General features: G+C 40.6%; 1 protein-coding gene across 1 annotated transcript; it reads left to right on the forward strand.

The window, feature by feature from the left end:
- Nucleotides 1-13,025: 13,025 nt before the first annotated feature.
- LOC308101415 (polyubiquitin-like) lies at nucleotides 13,026-15,339 on the forward strand (the record flags this gene model as incomplete). The annotated part of the gene is made up of 2 exons (XM_080450835.1): nucleotides 13,026-13,311; nucleotides 15,302-15,339. 2 exons carry the CDS (start codon nucleotides 13,026-13,028, stop codon nucleotides 15,337-15,339), a joined length of 324 nt encoding a protein of 107 aa, XP_080306961.1.
- Between the last annotated feature and the right edge of the window lie 549 nt (nucleotides 15,340-15,888).

Below are 15,888 nucleotides of genomic sequence, written 5' to 3' on the forward strand. Positions count from 1 at the left end.
AGCAGAGGCTGATCTTTGCTGGCAAGCAACTGGAAGATGGACGCACCCTTTCTGACTATAACATCCAGAAAGAATCCACCCTCCATCTCGTCCTGCGTCTGAGGGGAGGAATGCAGATCTTCGTCAAGACCCTCACTGGCAAGACCATCACCCTGGAGGTTGAGCCAAGTGACAACATTGAGAATGTCAAAGCCAAGATCCAAGACAAGGAAGGCATTCCCCCTGACCAGCAGAGACTGATCTTTGCTGGCAAGCAACTGGAAGATGGACGCACCCTGTCTGACTACAACATCCAGAAAGAATCCACCCTCCATCTTGTGCTGCGTCTGAGGGGAGGAATGCAAATATTTGTCAAGACCCTCACTGGCAAGACCATCACCCTGGAGGTTGAGCCAAGTGACAACATTGAGAATGTCAAAGCCAAGATCCAAGACAAGGAAGGCATTCCCCCTGACCAGCAGAGGCTGATCTTCGCTGGCAAGCAACTGGAAGATGGACGCACCCTGTCTGACTACAACATCCAGAAAGAATCCACCCTCCACCTTGTGCTGCGCTTGAGGGGAGGGCAGTAAATGATTCCATTATTCCTTTTATTTTACCGTACATGGCTTATAAAGATTTAAAATGAGGGTTTGTAATGCACATGACAGGGGGGCCTGGGGACAGATGTCACGACCAACCTGATAATCAATTACAATAACTAAAGAAAAAATACCAAAAACAAATATTGTAAGTTTGGTACAGTAAATTGGCAATATATTGGCAAAAAAAAGTCTATTAAAAAGAAAGGCAAGCGAGGTGTCTCACCGAGTAAAGGCGGTTACACACCGGCGAATGTGCGAATATACGCAAAATTCGGACTCGTTCCGAATAATTAAAAGACGCTTTTTCGCTTCGCTTTTCCGCGCCATGTACGCTTGCATTGACTTTATAAGGTTTAAAAAAAAAGCTTATTATTCGCACGAAAAAATCGCCCCGGTGTGTAAGGACCTTAAGAGTTCATATCCCGTGACGACATGCAGTAATGCCTCGGGCAGATTAAAACCGTGGTCAGCTGCAGTCAGAAGGAAGGACCGGAGCCTATATCTCTGCTGTCCGGCAGGAACAAGCTAACTCCAAAATGTTCATTTTTCAGGAATAAAAAAAAAAAAAAAAGTGAGTTAGGAGGTTTTGTTCATTATTGATAAGAACAGCTGAATGGACCTCCAAGCTCACAATGAGGTTGGAAGTCAAAAGGGGGTGGAGCCTGGAGTCAGCTAAACCAGCTAACTCCACCCCCCTTTGCTGGAGTTAGCTGATTTAGCAGAAAGTTTGAGGATCCAATGGAGTTAGCTGCTTTTGTCAGAAGCGCTTTTTAATACTTTTCATTGGTTCAATATTTTTTTTTACCAACACACAGTCGTAAAGGGTGTTCAATAGCACTGATTTATGGAAAGAAATGCAAAAGCGGATAAATTGAGTTAGCTGGTTCCTGCCGGACAGCAACGAGTATGTGCTCTTACTTTGTGACCCACTTTGTGACCCAGGTAATGCTGACTAACAGGGCTCTGGTAAAACATGCATGGCTAATCACCTGTGCAGTGGCGATAACTGAAGATTACGTACTGTAGACATTAACAGGACTGGGTCTGATAACGGTGTGTCAGTCTATGATGATGTCAGTCATACTGTACATGCATATATGACGTATCTATGTCACAAATTTGTGCAAGGTTTCAGCCCAATCCCAGCCCCATTGAATTCCATTATTATGACTACAGAAAATATAAAACGTGAAAAAAATGTGTGGCAGTAAAGTGTGTCTACTGGCTTTTGTAAATATCAACCATCAATGTTTCCCTTGCAATTTCCTCTCAAATGGATTCAAACCTTTAACACTGAACTTCTGTATGAGGGCCGCTTGTCATGTTGGCAGGTAGTACAAACGAAAAGAAAGAGATGAACAATTCATCACGGGCATTCTCCCTCACATGTGAGGGCCACGAACTACGAAGGGAACAAAAAAGATTTCCAGGTTCCACCACAGTGCCACCGTGAAGCTCATATGCCAAGGCTAAACCACCTGTTTTGTTTGAATGATCAGATTGATGTACAGTATTGCAACAACTTTAGGCTCCAAGTCGTGGATACATAGACACTAGTCTCGTGAGCCAGACTGTTCCCTCCCACAAATGCTTCCGTCATACAGTCTGGAGCACGGAAGCTCTGAAATTGATCAAGCGGTAATGCGGATGTGACGCCTTCTCCCTACTTCCGTTTCGTCTTTACAGTCGTCAAATTTATGTGAATATAAATCAATATCATCTAAGCATATCTCTTGCTACTTAGCAGAAATGGGGAAACAAATGTTAATGTACAGATATTTTAAGATATATTTTTGTGAACGGAAATGACGAACAGATGGCAGCTTCCTGTCTTGGATTTCGGGAGGTGTAGTTCCAGACTCTGTTTAGCATTCGGAGATTGTGAATAGTTGTCTGGCAACACAAGACTACATATTAGACGACAGATTAAGAATCTTTGGGTACCCAGATTCTGTGAATTGACACAAAAAAGGTAACCCATGGGCAAAGGATATTGATCAGTTTTATTGTATATTATTGTATACATGACAAAGGTGAGAAAATAGAGTAATAGATATATTAGATATACTGTGATGTTTTTTTTATTATAAAAGGAGGCGAAGGAGAGATGGAGGATAATGAAAACATAAATGCATACTGGAGTAGTTGAACCTAAAGTGTGAGAGGAAATGAGGTGTTATGCACCTCTCTGTCAGGAAAGGAGGTGCCCGCTCGCTCTGTGTTAGTAAACGATGCATACTGTATGAGTGCCCTCAAAGTGCCCTTAAGTAAGACACTTTAACCCCCGACTGCACAAACTATTGTCAATCTGCAACTAAAACAGCTAAAACTAGAAAAGGTGCTCCTCGGAGCACAGGTCTCCGCCAGGTCAGGTAGGTTATTGTGGCCTCCTGGTGGCGCTAGAATAGGCCAATGTGAAAAGGGTGCCATTTCTTGTTAGGCCTTTCACGGCAATCAGACACTGCATTCATGATTTGAGGCATTTTGTTCCAAAAATGTGTTTTGCTAAATTAGACCTGCTGGTGGCGCTATAACATGCCAATGTGAAATGGGTGGCATTTCTTCCTCGGTATAGTGGGAATGTGCGTGTGAAATGTCACGGAAATTGCGCGCTGCGTTCATTATTTGAGGCATTTTGTTCAAAACGGATCAATCCTGGACTTTGGAAGCCAACCATAGGCAATCAGGATAGAATATGGGAAATCGGACAGATCCGGGTTGATCAAATGACTATAGAGATACTGTGTACCGATTTGCATGACGTTTGGATACAATCTGTAGGAGTAATGTAAATGAAAAATGTGGGCCAGAGGTTCTGAATTGGCATCCAGGTAGTGTGTGTGCACAGTTTCGCAGCGAGCGGGCCAATGGAGCCGGAGATTAGCTGCAAACACACAGACAGGACACAAACACGGACGGACGGACGGACGGACAGGGGGTAAAACATACTCTCTCGCCATGCCTTTCGGCCTGGCGGAGACAACAAGATGGGCATGGATTCTCCTCTCCATAGTTCTGATGGTGTTCCATACCGACGTCACTCCTGCTGAAGGTATCTGACATCAGAATAGGTTGCAGTGTCTCTGTTGGACTTCACTCTGTCCATCCTGGAGGAGGCAGCAGGGCCTCTAGAAGTGAAAGTCACGGCTGCATAGCTGACATCCTCGCCATTCTGAGGCTGTAAGGGTGGAAACAGAAATTCATTAAAAACTGCTTTAGTGCAAAAAGAACCATACCAGGGCCTATAGTCAATTCAGACAGATCAAACCACAGAAAAAGTAACTCAAGTAAAACTAGAAAAAGTGCTCCTCGGAGCACAGGTCTCCGCCAGGTCAGGTACGTTATTCTGGCCTCCTGGTGGCGCTATAATAGGCCAATGTGAAAAGGGTGCCATTTATTCTTAGGTCTTTCACGGCAGTCAGACACTGCATTCATGATTTGAGGCATTTTGTTCCAAAAATGTGTTTTGCTAAATTAGACCTGCTGGTGGCGCTATAACAGGCCAATGTGAAAAGGGTGGCATTTCTTCCTCGGCCTAGTGGGAAGGTGCGTGTGAAAATTCACGGAAATCGCAAGCTTCGTGCATAGTTTGAGGCTTTTTGTTCAAAACGGACCAATCTTGCAAACTTTGGAAGGCAACCATAGGCAATGAGGATGGAATATGGGAAATCTGACAGATTCGTGTTGATCACATGACTATAGAGATACTGTGTACCGATTTGCATGACGTTTGGATAAAATCTGTAGGAGTAATGTAAAAAAAATGGGTTTTGCACAAATCGGCCTCCTGGTGGCGCTATAACAGGCCCATGTGAAAAATGTGGGGCAGAGGTTCTGAATTGGCATCCAGGAAGTGTGTGTGCAAAGTTTCGGAGCGACCGGGCCAACGGTGCCGGAGATTAGCTGCTAACACACAGACAGGACGGACACACAGACACACACACACACACGGACGGACAGGGGGCAAAACATATTCTCTCGCCATGCCTTTCGGCCTGGCTGGCGGAGACAATAAATGTTAATGTAATACCATGTAAGTAAAATATTTTTGCTTACAATATCACATGTTAATATGGTATTAGATACACCTGCATTCATTTTTGTCCATATTAGATGCTTATTATATGTTAATAAGACTATATAGGTTAGGTGTTAATAATAGCATTGTAACAAGTTTATCGTTAGATCATAAGACATTTATAAGTGCTTATAAGAAACTAGTTAACCGTTTATAGACAGCTTAAGAAAATGAATTACCGTCGTATATGTTTCTTAAAATTGTTTCTAATACTGTAGCATTACAAACTCCTATTAAGTCTACAGTGCGGCTCTGCAGGAGTCTGTCTGTCTATAAGGGTTGGTCTGTGTGTGGAGCTTGCAAACCACTGGACTGAATCAGCACCACATTTCTTGTGCACAACGCCAATAGGCCAAAGAAGTACTTTCACTATTATTTTCACATTATGTTGAGATCCACATGATTAGATTTTAATTCATTGACTAATTAATTCATTCATTCATTTACATCTGGATCCACCAATCCCTTGCTGCCAAACATTATTTGGTAAAATGAATTAATGAATAAATATCACTAATTTATAGTTGTTATAAAGACAATATTAAAGCTCCAGTCCTGGATTTCCACCTGTTCAAACTACAGCAAATAAGACAGAGCATAATGTCACGTTTCTGTAGGCTAGTTGGTCTCAGTTAACTGGCGGATAACGTGAACATGAATATTTATAAGTATGTTTTTCGGATGTGATTAACCACTTGTACCACTATTCGAAAATAGCTGTTGCATCACTTTATGTTGTGAGCTTGTAGCCTAGATAAGCTATTTTCAAAAAAACATTTAACTTTTTTTTTAAATAGAAGATTTTCCAAACATATTTGGAAATAATAAAGAAAATTCATGATATGCCCAAAATAGGGATGCCGGGGCGAATGTAGTTAAATTGGATACTATGATATCTAATGTGTTATCTAATATAAGGTAGGCCAAAAATAATCTTGGATAATATGAAAATGTGCTCAAATTACCTGAGAGGAAGATAGGTCTGTATTCCCTGTAAATTGAGATAAAGAATTACATTTTTGCATCTGCTCTGGACTACACATTTATTTTAGTTTTCACCACAAAAGATGTGGTTGTGATACTGATGCTGTGACGTACGGCACATACCGTACAGTACAGCACAGATACAGTAAACGGGCTGTTCAATGTTTATGTTTGACAATCATTCTACCCTTGACCAAAACAGCAAAGATACATAATATTTACTGTCAAATATTCATACTGTGTACAAATTTTGACTGAAATTATACACAAAACATGATCAATTATACAATTGTATTATCATTGTCATCATACAACCCATTGCTAATTATTTCATTAAAATTACATTTAAGTTTAAACAGTATTGTATTTGTCTTCTTCAACTAACATATTCAATGAAAGGCAGTAGCAGGTGTTTACATACTATTATACTACTATACATTGCATGATGGATTGATATGTTGGATACAACCGGATATATATTGAACTGATTCATTAAGTCTTGATTCAAATGTTCAAAAATGATGTACAGTATGTATGCTTGCTAGTGAGCAATAAAATATCAGAATGCAGTTTGATGTGACATTATCTTGAATACACAGACAGAAAGAAAGAATGGAACAGATTTGTGCCACAGATTTTCTGTTTAACCATTTTCTACCATTAAAAAATAATAAATATAGCCCCATGTAATGGGCCTTTTTTTTGCAACGACTAAACTTTGGAATTGGATATTGTTGTCATTAACAGATATTGTTGTCATTAACCACAATGAACCCTATAGCATCTCTAACCTGGGAGCGAACATTCAGCTTACATCTGCAAGCTCACAACGCATTGGCAACATGTAGTGAGCTTGTAGATCTACTATTTTTGCCAAAGAGATGTGATATAGAGGGGAAAAAGCATCCGACCAAGTAGAGCCCTGTAGGGTTTGGTCAACTAAGTATAGGCCTATAGGGCTTAGAGGTTAAGATAAGAGGTTGTAAAAGATCACACTCTACATTCATTACAAAGTGTTCATACCTTTGTGATCTTTGCTCCATGACTTCCAAAAAGCCCATGCAAATAGAAGGGTGGACATCCCAAGAAGTACATTTGAAACCACCAACACAGCGACAGTTGTATTCACATGATCCTCATGTACTGAAATGAAGGCATGTTAATTATTAGTCCACATTCACCACTTCAGATGAGAACAAGAAGCATCGTTTTCACACTAACACTCCAAGGAAAGACATAGTAACATATAGAAACATTAGCCTGCTGTAATTCCATAATTTTAAATCTATAAATGCTATTCCATGAATGTGCAATTACCTTGATTAATATTCAGCGTTGTTCCATTTCCAAAGAACATTTCCCCGCAAAGGGTCACACCACAAATGTAAGCTCCATCATCTGCAACAGTGACGTTCCTCTTGGTGAGTTCGTAGACACAGCTCTGTGTAGACTGTCCAGATGTTTTAGTCTTCTCGCAGACTTCAGTCTTACTATGGGTGTAAATGACTCCAGGTTGAGATTCTGTGGAGCTTCTGAACCAGTAGACACTGTGTTCTCCATCACAGATCTCAGTGTGGACGGTACAGTTCAGAGTCACAGAGTCTCCTAGCTCGACTGACTCGGACACTGGCTGATGGATGACAGCTCGAACGTTGGACCATGAACCTTTTACACTGAGAATAGCCCCGTCTGAAAATGTGATAGGTTCGTAGTAGCGGATGCTCACACAGTAGTATGTACCTGAGTCTGAAGGACGTAAAATTGAGATCTGCAAATGATTTGTGCCCTTTACTGCAGTGTGCAGTGACAAGCGTAGATTGTCCTTGAATTCACCATGAAGATCGACATTTTTATTTAACTTATAGTAGGTAGACACAAGCTGTGGTTTCTGTCCCAGTGTTTGCTTGTACCAATTAAGGATTGGTGCACCACCAGTACTATTCCCATAGAAGCAGTGCAAAGTTACATTGTATCCAATGTTAGCTGATATAAGTCCACTATCTTGATGGAAGGCCGGGGCTTGTTTCAGATTACCTGCTGTAAAACAGAGAGATTTAGCATTTATCCTGTACAGAATACATTGTGTTGTAAATGTTTTATAGTAACATTCATTAAAAGGACATTATTCAGAGCTCAATTCAATCTTTGTTAGCAGACTCAGGTCCATAGAAATACGTACAAAGAATAAACATAAAAGAAACACGACAGGCAATAAAATCATAACAAATTTAAAATAAATATATAACTTAACCCACAGGCAGAACACACAGGCATTTTATCCAGTACACCCTTAGTCTGGATGTATAGCGTGAACAGCTCACTATGGGGCTTCAGAGCGCCACAATGATGCTGTTTGCAGATACATCCAGCCGTTGCATGAACTTGAACATTACATTTCTTAGAAGTGCTTTAAAAGTCCTCACTCCAGCAGTGACAAACATCTGACTAGCAGTGACCTCCATTAAACACAAAATGGTTGCACAAAAGGCACAACTTACCCAGTTTCCCAAAGAACAGAAATGCAACACACAGTGTGAACTTCGGAGCTGTCATCTTGTTCAAATGTCTGCATAGAATGGAAAGAAATTCATACATACTCCTCTGTTCAGAGATGTGGGCGACTTTGATTGGCTAACCAGATCTTGGTTGAGTTTGGGCAAATGCCTTATTTGGGTAAAACGGACCACCTGTTTCACTATGATGTTGCTTGCAAACATAGTTGTGGAAGTATTGGTTTGTGGAGTTAGTTGACTTTAGATATACAGTATAAGACCTGGCATCCTGCAAAAAAGGAAAAAAAGAAAGATATCAAGCCAAAAAATCATTAGGATCACAGAAAAAATATATATTTCTTCACTTCAGCTACAGTGAAGGGTCTTGTTAATTGTAATTCAGATAGTCAGTGAGTTAGCCTACAATTACAACTTGCCGATTAACACATGACCTGAAGCCGATTCTACAAATGCCTTCTTAAATCAGTAGTTCTCAAACAACTCTCCATCTGAAAATGTTTTGTGCCAGGACCCCCACCCCACCCCCAGAAGAGAATATTTGTGTCAAAATTATAACATAACATAAACATAAAAAAAAAACTCTGATGGAACAGTGTAAGCCTAACACTGTAAAATATTTAATGAGGAAAATTCACATAAACTGAAAATAAAATAAAATAAAATAAAATGTTCAAATTCATATGCTGTTCGGTTGACCTTAGACTGTACAGTTTATGTATTATGAACGATACCAATCTTTTACAATGCTATATTCCAGAAAACCAATCTACAGTATAACACCAAAGGGTGACAATAAATACGGCATTTTTCCGGATGAGCTATGCTATCAGACAAAAGTGCTGTATATGGCAGATATAAAGGTCTTCAATGGCCTGAGCTTCTTGTGTGTGACATCTCAAAGCCTGATGCCATGAAAGAGATACAAAGCAAGAAGATGAAGAAAGATCCAAAGGACCTGGTGAAGCCTCCTGGATGAAACATTGGTTCATGTTGTGGGAAAATAAAGATTGGGACTGTGCAATATATTGTGTGCATTCATATTTTATTGTTTTAAACTTAAGTAAATTAATATTTTCTACATCCCTAGACCACTGTAATACTTACAGTTTCTTTTTGCCTGGTCTGATATTCAGTGTCTGACATACTGCAATAATTAGTGGTAGTCCACCTTCTTCTACATGGTCAGTGACCTGTAGAATGACTAGATAAATCAACCTCACAAATGTGAAAATCACATTTCATCTTATGAACTTCCATTGCCTCTGCTACACTGTATGATGCTGCAAGATGCTGTACGTGACCTTGAGGTTGCCGACCAGTCTTCCTGTCCTCGCTTCACATAAGTTTCCACCAGCGGAAACTAAACAACTGTAACCACACAGGAGTGAGGCTTTTCAGCTTAGACTTGGTTGAGCTTGAAAGGTGCAAACTGCATCAACATTTATGATCAAGAGAAAGTATTTATAGGCACATGAGAGTCTACGTTGTTATTTCCTTGACCATGCTGTATCTGTGTGGAATAATAACTGGTATGATTCAGTTATTTTCTGACTGCATGCAAAAGTCACATCAACAACCAAACTCACCATACATAGAGCCCCTCCGCTAGCAGGGCTAAAGTAATATGCAACTTGTAAGGTTAATGTGAAGATATATATTTTTATCTTTGAACTCTCACTTTTGTCTGCACACAGGTCATGTTTTCCTGTTCATGTTTTAGATGATGTAATCCAAGACAAAGATGGAGATCAAGGAAACAGCCAATTCTGCACCCATCCCATGCACCAAGAGTAGAGACACTGTGGTCAACACTAGTGAGAGAAAGATATAAGGGGAGGGAGGGAGAGAGAGAGAGAGATAGAGACAGACAGACAGACAGACAGAGAGGGGAAGGGAGGGACAGACAACATTACGTGCGTGCGTGCGTGCGTGCGTGCGTGTATAGTAGAGCAGTGAATTACAAGCACTGACAATGAAAAAGAGCCATTGTTAATCACTACAATTATACACAGAATTAAACAATTGAAGTTGACAATTGCAAGTTCAGGAGTTAAGACCACCCAAAATAACCACTGCATATACGGTATAATTATGTACATTAGCACATACGTATGACTCACGTCTTTGTTTTGCTCAGACTTCACTTGAAGATCGATCATACTTAAATGATGTAGGCCTACAGTCAAATGTTCATATTTATGTTATTATTCCACCTATGTCTCTGTGTAAAGTCATTGTTATTACAGTATGCAATAATGTAGATCTGTACACAGTACACCTATGGCACTGTCATGTGACCTAAATAGTTTTCCTTGTGACTGGTCTCTGCGTACATTCCTTAAAAGCGTTGTGGTGAGAGATTTGAGGCTTGTCACAGATTACCAACAATGTTCACTTTAAGATCTATTTCCTGTGCAGAGTGAACTGTGAAGTGACAGTAGGATGGCCTAATGTCATAATGGTTCTCAGATTTAAGTTACTCAAAAATATAAACTGTGATTCACCTTTCTCTTTTAAAGAGAATAACGAGAGTAACCACCATTACATCAGAGTTGTATTTTGCATTCTGCACTCACTTTGCAGCCTCTCAATCTATAGCCTGAATGGCCCGACAAATCACATCTGCTAGAGCTAATGAATTAGCTCTGGTAGATTTGTCTGGTTTCCCGGCAACTCAATCAGCAAGATGTGTTTAATGATCAGAGTTTGAAACCTATGAATTATTTATATTTCTTTTAGGAGGGAGCTTGACGTTGTGTTGAAACCCCATAATAACATCATCACCTGTATGAACAGCTAATGAGAATACTGTCAGTTGTTCTTATTTGAGCACTAGGTTGTTAAATGTACTGCGCATATACCACATTATCAAAATGCTGGGTGTAGTCTGACAAGAGTGATGAGGCACCCTCTGAGGTGTAGCGATCGTTAGAAACCTGATCAGGCACCCTCAGAGATGTAGCGACCACCAAGAACTTTCCACACTGTCTTAATACCAAGAAGAGGCTTATAACAGGAAATGTGGTCTGCTGTTACATCACACCCCATACTGTTCTTCTCACACATCTCAGTGCAAAAAAATGTAAATCTAAACTAAAGTAAATGAACCTTTCAAAAATGTCATGAACAGATGAAATACAGAATGAGTCATTTATTTGCAACTTTATGATAATTAGAAATATCATTGTACAATGCAGTCAGATGGTCAAATAAAGATAATATAGAATAGAATAGTTCTATTTTATTATTAGAACTATTTATAGTAGCTATTTTATATGCAAATATATGTTTTATAACAGTGGCATTATAAAGTATTATGAAACAACTGAAATTAAGTAATAGGAAAAGATTCAACAAGCTAAACTAGTGAGAGAAAAATCATAATGGTGTGTTTTTATGTGTTCTTATCACATGTCGACATGATGACAAGTGTCTACTTTCTGCTTATGTAGCTCAGTGGTTCTCAACCATTTCAGGCCATGAGCCCCCAAAATAATCACATTTGAACTAGGGACCCCAAGCCCCCACCCTGACAAGCACTTGGAATTGTAGGAGTTGGGGCATTACATTTAGTTTGACTCGGTTCTACACCAAAGATACATATTGTGAAAATAGCAGATCTACAAGCTTGTAGATCGGCTATTTTCACATTGTTTGCCTTTTTCTTGTTATTTGACAATTTGGCCAAAATGTTACCAGTTTTTATAGCATAGTTTGTTTATTACATTTGATGCAGCAATGGTCTTTTTTTTAGGTATTAAAAACAAAAATGTGACGCCTTGGGAGTGAGAACGGGTTTCCGACCCACATGATTATGCTTGATAATATTATAATTGTCCATATCCTTTATGTTGCCTACTTTTGCCTGCAGTAATGAAATCTAATCTCATCTAATCTAATTTTTGTGCCTTTAATATTGTTTACAAGATTTTGTCAATGATTATATTTGGTTCCATCTAACCCTGAAGCAGCATAATGGTTGCACTTGCAATAAATTGGAACGGTCTGAATCAACAGCCCAGCTTTGAGCCATCATGAAGCTGTACTCCAGCAGTTTCACTCTATGCTTAGCCCTGGGGTAGTAAGACCCCTGTTAGACACAAGGCTTTACTCACAAGTTTTTTGCTGAAGTTGGGATATTTCAAACTTGCGTCATTCAGATCCTTCGCAAATCTTCCTAGAGTTCAGCTTAGCCTAGACTAGAGCTTAGAAATGCAAATGTGAAAAGTTCAAGTGGAGGCCCAATGCGGTGGGAAGTATCGATGCTGTGGGAAGTTTTGCAGTGCCACCAAATCACAAAGCTTTAATGACATGTAACAACGATCCAGTGAGTAAAACCATTCTGTACTAATACCTCTTGTCATACAAATGCCGTGAATGATCCGTAGCCTACTGGCTTTCCTTATCTGCCTCTGCTCAACGCAGTAACAGGTCACCATGAAATTTGCAGCTGGGAAGTGTAAAACAAATCTAAGAGATCCAATCACAGTGCAAGGTCAGAACTATGACAGAACTGTGACATCATTGTCAATATAAGAGAGAGTATGTTCAAGAATTCAGTGCAGTTTGCAGAAAATAGAATACTAAGATACAAAGCTGAAGGTATACAGATACAGTAGCAACTCAAATTCTACAAACATGCAGATTTTTGTGAAGACCCTCACTGGCAAGACCATCACCCTGGAGGTTGAGCCAAGTGACAACATTGAGAATGTCAAAGCCAAGATCCAAGAAAAGGAAGGCATTCCCCCTGACCAGCAGAGACTGATCTTTGCTGGCAAGCAACTGGAAGATGGACGCACCCTTTCTGACTACAACATCCAGAAAGAATCCACCCTCCATCTCGTCCTGCGTCTGAGGGGAGGGATGCAGATCTTCGTCAAGACCCTCACTGGCAAGACCATCACCCTGGAAGTTGAGCCAAGTGACAACATTGAGAATGTCAAAGCCAAGATCCAGGACAAGGAAGGCATTCCCCCTGACCAGCAGAGACTGATCTTCGCTGGCAAGCAACTGGAAGATGGACGCACCCTGTCGGACTACAACATCCAGAAAGAATCCACCCTCCATCTTGTGCTGCGTCTGAGGGGAGGAATGCAAATATTTGTCAAGACCCTCACTGGCAAGACCATCACCCTGGAGGTTGAGCCAAGTGACAACATTGAGAATGTCAAAGCCAAGATCCAAGACAAGGAAGGCATTCCCCCTGACCAGCAGAGGCTGATCTTCGCTGGCAAGCAACTGGAAGATGGACGCACCCTGTCTGACTATAACATCCAGAAAGAATCCACCCTACATCTTGTGCTGCGTCTGAGGGGAGGAATGCAGATCTTCGTCAAGACCCTCACTGGCAAGACCATCACCCTGGAGGTTGAGCCAAGTGACAACATTGAGAATGTCAAAGCCAAGATCCAGGACAAGGAAGGCATTCCCCCTGACCAGCAGAGGCTGATCTTTGCTGGCAAGCAACTGGAAGATGGACGCACCCTTTCTGACTACAACATCCAGAAAGAATCCACCCTCCATCTCGTCCTGCGTCTGAGGGGAGGAATGCAGATCTTCGTCAAGACCCTCACTGGCAAGACCATCACCCTGGAAGTTGAGCCAAGTGACAACATTGAGAATGTCAAAGCCAAGATGCAAGACAAGGAAGGCATTCCCCCTGACCAGCAGAGGCTGATCTTCGCTGGCAAGCAACTGGAAGATGGACGCACCCTGTCTGACTACAACATCCAGAAAGAATCCACCCTCCACCTTGTGCTGCGCTTGAGGGGAGGGCAGTAAATGATTCAATAATCCTTTTATTTGACCGTACATGGCTTACAAAGATTTAAAATGAGGGTTTTTAATGCACATGACAGGGGGGCCTGGGGACATATGTCACGACCAACCTGATAATCAATTACAATAACTAAAAAAAAACATACCAAAAACAAATATTGTAAGTTTGGTACAGTAAATTGGCAATATATTGGCAAAAACAAGTCTATTAAAAAGAAAGGCAAGCGAGGTGTCTCACCGAGTAAGAGTTAATATCCCGTGATGACATGCAGTAGTGCCTCGGGCAGATTAAAACCGTGGTCAGCTGCAGTCAGAAGGAAGGACCGGAGCCTATATCTCTGCTGTCCGGCAGGAACCAGCTAACTCCAAAATGTTCATTTTTCAGGAAATTAAAAAAAAAATTAAAAAAAATGGAGTTAGGAGGTTTTGTTCATTATTGAGAAGAACAGCTGAATGGACCTCCAAGCTCACAATGAGGTTGGAAGTAAAAAGGGGGTGGAGCCTGGAGTCAGCTAAACCAGCTAACTCCACCCCCCTTTGCTGGAGTTAGCTGATTTAGCAGAAAGTTTGAGGATCCAATGGAGTTAGCTGCTTTTGTCAGAAGCGCTTTTTAATACTTTTCATTGGTTCAATATTTTTTTTTACCAACACACAGTCATAAAGGGTGTTCAATAGCACTGATTTATGGAAAGAAATGCAAAAGCGGAAAAATTGAGTTAGCTGGTTCCTGCCGGACTGCAACGAGTATGTGCTCTTACTTTGTGACCCACGAGGCGCCAAAAAAAGATAAATCTCAAAATCCAACCGTACCTCGTTGTGAGAGGTGGAAGCAGGTAATGCTGACTAACAGTAATGCTGACTAACAGTAAGCTGACGCTTCCAGATCCAAGAAGCTTACGTCACACATTTGTTTCTCAGTATGCTGTCTTAGAAACGTAGTTACTCAATAGGGCTCTGGTAAAACATGCATGGCTAATCACCAGTGCAGTGGCGATAACTGAAGATTACGTACTGTAGATTAACAGCACTGGGTCTGATAACGGTGTGTCAGTCGATGATGATGTCAGTCATACTGTACATGCATGACGTATCTATGATGTATGAATTTGTGCAAGGTTTCAGCCCAATCCCAGCCCCATTGAATTCCATTATTATGACTACAGAAAATATAAAACGTGAAAAAAATGTGTGGCAATAAGTGCCACGGTGAAGCTCATATGCCAAGGCTAAACCACCTGTTTTGTTTGAATGATCAGATTGATGTACAGTATTGCAACAACTTTAGGCTCCAAGTCGTGGATACATAGACACTAGTCTCGTGAGCCAGACTGTTCCCTCCCACAAATGCTTCCGTCATACAGTCTGGAGCACGGAAGCTCTGAAATTGATCAAGCGGTAATGCGGATGTGACGCCTCCTCCCTACTTCCGTTTCGTCTTTACAGTCACTCAAATTTATCTGAATATAAATCAAAATCATCTAAGCATATCTCTTGCTACTTGGATTTTTTTTTTTAATGTACAGTTATTTTAAGATATATTTTTGAGAACGGAAATGACAAACAGATGGCAGCTTCCTGTCCCGGATTTCGGGAGGTGTAGTTCCAGACTCTATATAGCATTCGGAGATTGTGAATAGTTGTCTGGCTACACAGGACTACATATTAGACGACAGATTAAGAATCTTTGGGTACCCAGATTCTGTGAATTGACACAAGAAAGGCAACCCACGGGCAAAGGATATTGATCAGTTTTATTGTATATTATTCTATACATGATAAAGGTGAGAAAATAGAGTAATAGATATATTAGATATACTGTGATGTTTTTTTTATTATAAAAGGAGGCGAAGGAGAGATGGAGGATAATGAAAACATAAATGCATACTGGAGTAGTTGAACCTAAAGTGTGAGGGGAAATGAGGTGTTATGCACCTGTCTGTCAGGAAAG

Source organism: Gymnoscopelus braueri (genome assembly GCF_963280865.1).
Source record: "Gymnoscopelus braueri genome assembly, chromosome: 15".
NCBI lineage: Eukaryota > Metazoa > Chordata > Actinopteri > Myctophiformes > Myctophidae > Gymnoscopelus > Gymnoscopelus braueri.